General features: G+C 38.5%; 1 protein-coding gene across 7 annotated transcripts in view; it reads left to right on the forward strand.

Annotated features, from left to right (window-relative positions):
• The window catches only part of LOC116475125 (zinc finger protein 658), a 45,146-nt gene that overhangs the window by 3,298 nt on the left and 31,933 nt on the right, over window positions 1-9,915 (forward strand). For 5 of the 7 annotated variants that reach the window (XM_032164223.2, XM_032164222.2, XM_058445021.1 and 2 more), the window contains exons 3-4: window positions 3,054-3,180; window positions 3,456-3,551. In XM_032164223.2, coding sequence (XP_032020114.1) covers window positions 3,054-3,180; window positions 3,456-3,551 — 223 coding nt within the window. The remainder of the gene's footprint in view (window positions 1-3,053; window positions 3,181-3,455; window positions 3,552-9,915) is intronic. The other 2 variants (XM_032164224.2, XM_058445024.1) reach the window with 1 other exon arrangement.

Here is a 9,915-nt window from a genome sequence, read left to right on the forward strand (position 1 = left end):
ACCACCATGTCTGGCTAATTTTTGTATTTTTAGTAGAGATGGGGTTTTACCATGTTGGCCAGGCTGGTCTCAAACTCTCGGCCTCAAGTGATCTGCCTGCCTCCTAAAGTGCTGGGATTACAGGCGTGAGCCACTGTGCCCAGCCAGTGTGGATTTCTTTCTCCAGGTTTATCCTACTTAAAGTTTGTGAAGCATTTTGGGCATGTAGATTTATCATTTATATCAGATTTGTGGGGTTTTTTGGCCATTGCTACTTCTGATATCGTTTTAGACCCTTTCTGTCTCTATTCTGTTAGTCTATTTGGCATATGTTGATAAGCTTGGTGCTGTCCAACAGTTCGTTTCTTGTGATTTTCCTTCTGTTTCTCACTGCATGATCTCAGTGGGCATGTTGTCCAGTCGCTTCATTCTTCTACCCGTTCAGACCTGCTGTGAACAGGTGTCTTTGGTAAAATGTTTGTTTTAGTTTTGTACTTTTCAACTTTAGAGTTTCTATTTGGTCCCTTTTTATAGTTTCTGTCTATTTATATCCTTTATCTGGTGAGATACTATTCTAATACTTTCCTTTGGTCCTTACATATCATTTCCTTTAAGTCTTTGACCATATGTAACATCGTTAATGTAAAGTCATCGTCTGTTTATGTCCAATGCCTGCTTCCTCATGAGCAGTTTCTGTTGATTGTACTTTTTTCCTGCATATGGGTCTTACTTGGTTGTTTCTTTTCTTGTTTTGCATTTTTTTGGTTGAAAACTATACATTTTAAATAAAATAAGGTGGCAACTCTAGAAAACTTTCTCAATTTGCAGGGGTTGTTGTTGAAATTTGTCTAGTGACTTTTTAATTGATTCAGTAGAGCCTGTGTGTATTGTCACGTGTGGCCGCAGAAGTCTGCAGAAATTTTCTTAAACGCCTGAAACCTTAAGTAAGGCTCTCAGTCTTTGCCAAAGAGCCTCATGAGTGCTGGGGCATTCCTTCAACAGACATCCAGGCAATTTATAACCCCATGTTAACCTTCACTTCCTTCACTTCCAGTTCACCCCAAACCCTAGGGTCACCCAGGGTGATAGCTTAGGGCCTTCTCACATCTTCCAGAGCATAATCACAGCCCTGGGCATATGCTCAGCTCTATGCATGTAGATGACCTAGAGTCTCTAGAATCTATAGGAGCTTTTCAAAAGCTTTAGGAACATCCCATTCTCCAGTTTTTCCTTTCTAAAAAGCTTTTCAATTAGGCTGTTACTTATGTCAGGTGTTGTACACCGCCTCAGGTAGCTGCTAAGTTAAACAATTGCCTTTGAATGTTTTTGGCAAATGCCTTCAAGAATAAGGCTTTTCACACTGGGGAACTCTGACTTAATTCAGACAATCAGCCTTGCAAGTCAGCTCTTCCAGGGAACTACAGACTAGGTCAGATAATGAGGGTTTTCTGGGAATGAGCCTTTGGCCAACCTGTGACCCAGTCTGCCTCATCCAGTGGATACCAGGCTGCTGGATTCTCCTGTTGTTTCAGATGTTTCTCAAAGCTAATGCCGAGTGGGAGTGAGAGGGATGGAAATAGGGCAGGTTGAAATGACACAAGATCATTGTTCTTACTGTGATGCAGCTGTTTTTCTCATATCAATGTTCCGCAGATTGCGGTGAGCCTTTGGTAGCTTCTAGAGTTCTGAAAAAGTTGATTCTGCAGTTTTTGCCGGTTTCTCATTGCTTTTATGGAAGAAGGAATTTTCTTGGATCTTCAGTATCTTCACTGCCATCACTTGCTAATTTGAATTTGAAGTCTTCTTCTTGTGGAAACTTTCTCTTTTCTCAATTTCTAAGACCCTGCCCCCTCCTGATTCTATTGTTATTTTTTGGAAAACATCTCTGGCTCTGTGGCCTATACTTTTTCTGCTTTGTGGTTCCTCGGGTGTTGTTTTTGGTTCTTTTCTTTCTTCAATCCCTATGTGCTCAAGGAGCTGTCTGTCTCTGCTAACTTTACTCACCACCTAAATTACTAGTGACTCCTAAATGCTTATCTTCATCTCCATCTTACCTTCTGTGCTCTAAATTCATGTGTATCCTGGTTGAAGGAACAGTTCTAGCCACATATCAACATGAACAGAACTCTCACCGAATCTTCTAACACATGTTTTCTTCTTTCCCAAATAACCAGTTTTGGCACCACCAAGCAGCTGCTTATTTTGAAATATACGTTACATTATTTTTCACTCTAGTCATCATCCTGTGCAATAGCTCAAAAACTATTCCTCTTATGTAACTGAAACTCTGTACCCTTGGACCAGTGTTTCCCCATTCCTCACCCCTCACCCCCAGCCTCTGGTAACCACCATTCTACTCTCTACATCTGTGAGTTTGAACTTTTTAGATTCCACATATAAGTGAGATATAATTTGAAATATTTGTCTTTCTGTCAATTAAAAACAAAATTTTTTTAAAAGGAGCTTCTTATACAGCTAGATGAGTAGCTGCACAGGAAAGTATTGTATTAAATGGGTGTTGCCTCTCTTCCGTGATTTATATCCCTATTCTTACATCCATTGCTGTGACCTCAGTGTAGGAAGTGTTCTTTTATGCCAGTCTCTTCGGTTACAACTATTGTAGCTGTTCTCTGCTCTTCACCTGCTCTACCCTTATATATTTCTATACATTTATTTATGCATAAGTTTGGTGAGGGTATCTCCAGACTTCACATGTATCTCTTCCTTAGCCGCCAGAATTTACAGTGATGATGTCCAGGGAGGGTGTGAATGTCCTAGAGACTACCCCAGATAATTTGCAGAGATGTGGAAGGAGGAAGGAGGTGGTTGGAAGGAAGTTGTTTTACACTGAATTTTTTTGTCTTACAAAAACCTAGAATTCATAAATATATAGAGAAATTATGGCAAGTTAAAAAATGTTTTAATTGAGTTACATATGTTAAGACAATTTTGGGTCTAAAATAGGCCTTTATAACCATTCATTTTAGTAGTAGCTCTCAAAGATATTTTCTGTGTCACCCAATTCTGAACCCTTGAACAAACCGTTGTTAAATTTGTTGTGATAAATGTTACAGGCATCAGTGTCATTCCAGGACGTGACTGTGGAATTCACCCAGGAGGAGTGGCAGCACCTGGGCCCTGTCGAGAGGACCCTGTACAGAGATGTGATGCTGGAGAACTACAGCCACCTCATCTCAGTGGGTGAGCACAGCTTACCATGGGGCTCTCTCAAGAATATATGTCCCTTTTTAGAAAGTATCAAAACACATGGACCCTTTATAGAGATTAAAGGGCTTTGGATTAAAAGGTCTGAAGTAGTTGAAACCTTTACAGAAACAAAAGCAGCATGTCATTACTTTCCCATTAAAAATTTCAAATGAGCATCCTCAGTTAATATGCCGTATCTTTTTTTACCTTTGGAAACCCAAAAGCCTGTGAATCTGGTCCATGTATACCCTCAATTATTTTGTTTACAGGATATTGCATTACTAAACCCAAGGTGATCTCCAAGTTGGAGCAAGGAGCGGAGCCATGGTCCTTAGATGATGAATTCCTGAACCAGAGGTACCCAGGTGAGTGGGCGTTAACAGAAGGAGCCCCCTGGGGGTATGTAGACTTTAGAGGGAGAGCACCTTTGGAAGTTTTTTTGAAACAGCTTTATTGAGATATAGTTCACATGCCTGCAATTCACTCCTTTAAAGTGTACAGGTCAGTGACTTCAAGCAACCACAGATCAAAACTATTCAGGGAAGAAATATTGCACTTTCATTCAACATGTATAGACATTTTTTTCCTGTCACTATTCCCTGAACGATACAAGGTAACAACTATGTACATGGCATTTACATTGTATTAGGTAGCATAATTAATATGGTGATGATTTAAAGTGTACAAAAGGATGTGCATAGGTTATATGCAAATACTATGCCATTTTGTATCAAGGACTTGGGCATTTGTGGATTTTGGTATTTAAGAGAATCCTGTAACCAATTCCCCATGGATACCAGGGGATGACTGTATATGCAGACATCACCACAGTTAATTTTCATCACCTCAAAGAAACCTGTACCCTTTAGTTATCACTCTCCCATCCCCCCTGCCCTCTGCAGCCCTAGATAACCACAGTCTACTTCTGTCTCTATAGATATGCCTATTTTGGACATTTTATAAAATTGAATCATATATAATATGTGGTCTTTTGTGGTTGGTTTATTTTGCCTAGCATAATGTTTACGACTGATATAAAATACATGTTTCATTCTTTTTATGGCCAAATAATGTCCCATTGTATGGATATACCACCTGTTTGTCCATTTATCAGTCAGTAGATATTTGGGATTCCACCTACAAATAATGCTAATATAAACATTTATTTACAGGTTTCTGCATGGACAATTGTTTTTATTTCTCTTGTGTATATTCCTAGGAGTGAAACTGCTGGGTCATATGGTATCTGTGTCTTTATCTGTCTGAGGAACCACCAGACTGTTTGTCTAAATGCAGCATTTTTCCGTTCCTAACAACAGCATATGGGGGTTCTGATTTCTCCACATCCTCACCAATACTTGTTATTATTTGACTTTTTGATTCTAGCCACCCCAGTGGATGTGAAGTGATATCTCACTGTGGTTTTGATGTACATTCCTGTATTAGTCAGCTAGGGCTATCATAATAAAATACCATAGGCTGGGTAGCTTAAACAACAGAAATTCTCATGATTCTGGAGGCTGGGAGTCCAAGATGAAAGTACTAATAAGTCGGTTTCTGGTGAAGCGTCTCTTCCTGGCTTGAAGACAGCCACTTTCTTGCTGTGTGTTCATGTGGCCTTTCCTCTGTGCACATGCAGTGGGAGAGAGAGAATACTCTGGTGTCTTTTCCTCTTCTTATAAAGATATCGGTACTACTGGATTAGGGTCCTTCCCTGTGACCTCATTTTTACCCTTTTTGCCTCCTTGAAGGCCTTGTCTGCAAATACAGTTACACTGGGGGTTAGGGCTTCAAGATAAGAATTTGGGAAGGACACAAATAAGTCCTTAACAATTTCCCTGGTCACTAATGATATCAGACATCTTTTTATATGCCTATTAGCCTTTGTACAAATAAATGATTCCAGAAATCTTAAAAAGTTATAGTTTTCAATGTCATTTTTAGAGTAAAAAAGTAAAACCATCTTATTAGAAGTGAAGCACAATTAAGGTTTTTGTTTGAAGCCATACCAACAAATAGCATCACATAAAGATTGACATAATTTAGATCAAGGATGTTGCTGAGTCACTAAATGTAAATTACTGGATCATATTGATTGTCTAAAAAGGATATCCCTAAATAACTAACATAGATCATTATAAAAGATCAGTAAAGTTGGACAGGGCGTGGTGGCTCACGCCTGTAATCCCAGCACTTTGGGAGGCCAAGGCAGACGGATCACGAGGTCAGGAGATCGAGACCATCCTGGCTAACATGGTGAAACCCCATCTCTACTAAAAATACAAACAATTAGCTGGGTGCGGTGGCGGGCACCTGTAGTCCCAGCTACTCGGGAGGCTGAGGCAGGAGAATGGCGTGAACCCGGGAGGCAGAACTTGCAGTGAGCTGAGATAGCGCCACTGCACTCCAGCCTGGGCGAAAGAGCGAGACTCCATCTCAAAAAAAAAAAAAAAAAAAAAAAAAAAGATCAGTAAAGTAGTTGAGTCAATAAAGATAAAATAATGTAGGTTTCATGTTCTATATCATGCAGATGTGAATTCAGGCAAGAAATTCATTAAAGTAGGAAAAGCTCTCATTCAAGAGCACAGGGAAATGAAAACCTTTAAGGATTTGAATGACTGCACCAAATAATATAATATCAATATTTCCAAAACATAAAATAATGGAGTTCTAAGAACTTAAAACTCATTAGAATTAGGACATCATAATATGTCTCATCTGATTAAACAGTAGGTACAATGGACATTAAATAAATATGCCTTAAGAGGGTATAAATTACATTTGTATTAAAGTGAACCATACATTTGTGTATATGTATGCTAATGCAAAAAACAAAACTTTCATGTTTTAATGGAATAATGATAAAATAGAGTATACTATTAGTCTAAAGAGAAAACCTCAATAAATCCAACAAATTAGAATAAACACAAACAGTATTCTCTGAAACTAGTTTGGTAAATCTAGAAATTAATAACAAAATGAAAAAAATCCACTTGAAAAAATTCTAAAGTGTCCCTTTTAAACAATATACAAAATAGTATAATGCAATTTTGGATTTGATTTCCGTAATGAAATAATTGTAACTGCAATTTAGAAACCATCAGATATAGCTAAAGTAGTGGACAGAAGGAAGTTCATAGTCTCATTAATAAATTAAGCAAGAACAGCATCAAAAATACAATAGTACAAACAGAAGAATTTAAAAGTAAAATTAGAAATTAATAAAATGGAAAACAAATGGAATGTTTCTTACAAGAAAAATAAAATGAATTAAACTTCAGCTAACCCTATCAAAGATAAAAGAGAGGAAACACCTATATAATAATTTCAAGTCAGGATACATTTGTAAAGAGGTAACGCTATACCAAACACAATCCCATTCATAAAAACAAGTGATACAGGAGGATTTGCTGCTCTACCAGATATTGAGGCTTTACGTAAAGTGCTGTGTAGCTAAGTAGCATGGAGCTGGGGGGTGGGATGATTTAGTAAATTAGTGAAACAGAGTAGAAAGTTCAAGAAAAAAACATGAGGCCAGGAGTGGTGGTTCATGTCTGTAATCCCAGCACTTTGGGAGGCCAAGGCAGGTGGATCACAAGGTCAGGAGATGGAGACCCATCTCTACTGAAAATACAAAAAAATCAGCCAGGCGTGGTGGAAGGTGCCTGTAGTCCCAGCTACTTGGGAGGCTGAGGCAGGAGAATGACGTGAACCCGGGAGGCAGAGCTTGCAGTGAGCCGAGATTGCACCACTGCACTCCAGCCTGGGCGACAGAGCAAGACCCCGTCTTAAAAAAAGAAAAAAGAAAAAACTTATACTTGATAGACATCTTAGATAGATGACACTGGAGAACAATGAGGAAAGGATCTTGAGGTATCCATGTAGATCAAAACAAAACAAAAAGTCAAATTCAGTTGGCTTAAGACCTAATTATCAAAGCAAAAGTAGAAATATTCTAGAAGATCATATAGAATAGGTTAATGACTCTTCTTAGGGAAGGATTTAATAAAATACAGAATGCATTACCCAGGGGAAGGATGGAGTAAATGTATTCCTTTCTACTCTACCCACTATGTGCAGCTAAATATCTGCATATAAAGGCATGCCTCAGAGATACTGCAGTTTCTGTTCCAGACCACTACAATGAAGCAAATTTCACAATAAAGCAAGTTACACCCAATGTTTGTTTCCTAGGGCTTATAAAAGTTATGTTTACACTATAGTCTTTTAGATGTGCAATAACATGTCTAAAAAACAAGTATGCATGCCTTAATTAAAATATTTGTTTGCTAAAAGCTGCTGAGTCAGACACAAAATGAGCACTTGCTATTGGAAAAATGGCACCAACAGACTTGCCCAACTCAGGGTTGCCATAAACCTTCAGTTTGTAAAAAAATGCAATATCTAGCCAGGCACAGTGGTTCACACTTGTCATCTCAGAACTTTGGGAGGCCGAGGCAGGCAGATCACTTGAGGCCAGGAGTTTGAGACCAGCCTAGCCAACATGGCAAACCCTGTCTCCACTAAAAATACAAAAATATTAGCCAATCATGGTGGCTTGTGCCTGTAATCCCAGCTGCTTGGGAGGCTGAGGCACGAAAATTGCTTGAACCTGGGAGGTGGAGGTTATGGTGAGCCAAGATCACACTACTGAAGGGTGGAAAGAAGAATGAAGATGCACTAGGGGTCTTGGCACCTGACAAAATACAAGGTGGTTAGTGGCATCAGAGTCCTTGTGGGGCTCCTGATCTTTCACCCATGCCCAGGGTTAATGTAGAAGCCTCAGCTGGGCACGATGGCGCACACCTGTAATCCCAGCATTTTGGGAGGCCGAGGTGGGCGGATCACCTGAGGTCAGGAGTTCGAGATCAGCCTGACCAACGTTGCAAAACCCCGTCTCTACTAAAAGTACAAAAATTAGCCAGGCGTGGTGGTGGGTGCCTGTAATCCCAGCTACTCAGGAGGCTGAGGCAGGAGAATCGCTTGAACCCGGGAGGCAGAGGTTGCAGTGAGCCGAGATTGTGCCACTCCATTCCAGCCTGGGTGACGAGAGAGACTGTCTCAAAAAGAAGGAAAAAAAAAAAAAGTAGAAGCCTCCTCTTCCACCCCCAGGGCATCAGATCAGTGGGGAGCTGGACTTCCATCCCCACATAGCAGGCAGTGACGCTGCACCTCACTCCCGCTAGTATAACTTCAGAGGAGGCTCACTAAAACTGAATATTAATTTTGATAAAGTCCAACTTACTAATTTTCTTTTACAGAACCTGCTTTTGTTGTTCTATCTAGAAACTTTGAAACTCAAAGTAACAGATTTAGGAATCCTATTTTCTTCTAGAAGTTTTACAGCTTCAGTTTTTATACTTAAGTTGATAATCCATTTTGTGTTAAATTCTATAGAAAGTTTGAGTTATGTGTTAAGCTTAATGTTTTTGGAACAGGGAGTCCAGTTATTCCAGCAGCACTTTTTGAAAAGACTGTTACTTCTCCACTGAATAGCATTGCCACCTTTCTTAGAAAACAGATGGCTGTACATTTGTGGGTCTATTTTTGTAGTTTCTATTCCTTTCATTCATCTACATGTCTTTCCTTATGCCGATACCACATTAACTTGATTACTCTAGCTTATTAAGTTTTGAAGTCAAGTCCTTCTCCAGTTTTCATCTTCTGTATAAATTTTTAAATGAGGCTCATAATCTTTACAAAGGAAACATGTTGGCATTTAAACTGGAGTGGCATTGAATCTGTAGCGCTTAGGAGAATTGACATCTTAACAATGTACAGTCTTCCAATCCATACACAAAATATCCCTACTGATTTATTTACTATTTCTTTGATTTCTTTCATCAATGTATTTTAGTTTTTAAAACATAGATAACAAGGCTTTTTTAATTTTTGTTTTTAATTTCGTTTTGGTACTGTGATAAATATTGTTTCTGTGATTTAAAATTCCAATTCTTCATTGTGTGTTTATAGGCATAGATTTGTATATTGGCCTTAGATTCTGCCCTTGCTAAAAACACTTATTAGTTCAAGGAACTTTTTTGATTTTAAATTATTTTCTGTGTAAATTTACTCTGTGTCTTTGTGTTTTTATTCTTGCCTTTTTGCACTGGCTGGTCCTTCCAGTGCAATCTTGTGTGAAGGTACTGGTAGTGGGCATCTTTGTGTTTTTCCTGATCTTAGAGGGAACACATTCAGTCTCTCTTGAGTATAATGTTAGTTATAGGCTGTTTATAGATTACTTTTATTAAATTAATAAATGGATTTTGAATTTTGTTAAAATTTTTGGCATTGATGTATTGTGTGATTTTAGTTCTTCAGACTACTGATAGGAGATTACATTGACCTAAAATGCAGCATAAAAACTGTAGTTTTTATAGTATTGCAGTGTAGTGACTGTTTGGCATTTTTGAGGTAAATTTCACTGATATATTATCTATGTTTATATATTTTGGTGTACTTTTTGGGACATTTTTGCATTTATGTTATGGGAGATATTGGTCTGAAAGTTTCTTTTCCTGAATAGTATTTGCCTAATCTTGCTATGAGGATGAGGCAGGCCTTATAAAATGATTTGGGAAATATTCCATCTTTTTTATTTTCTAGAAGACATTGTGTAGGATTGGTATTATTTCTTCCTTGGATGTTTGGTAAAATTCACTATTAAAACCATTTGGTCCAGAAGTTGTTATTTGGAACTGCACACACACACACACACACACACACACA

Source organism: Hylobates moloch, unplaced genomic scaffold (assembly GCF_009828535.3).
Source record: "Hylobates moloch isolate HMO894 unplaced genomic scaffold, HMol_V3 SCAFFOLD_10, whole genome shotgun sequence".
Classification (NCBI taxonomy): domain Eukaryota; kingdom Metazoa; phylum Chordata; class Mammalia; order Primates; family Hylobatidae; genus Hylobates; species Hylobates moloch.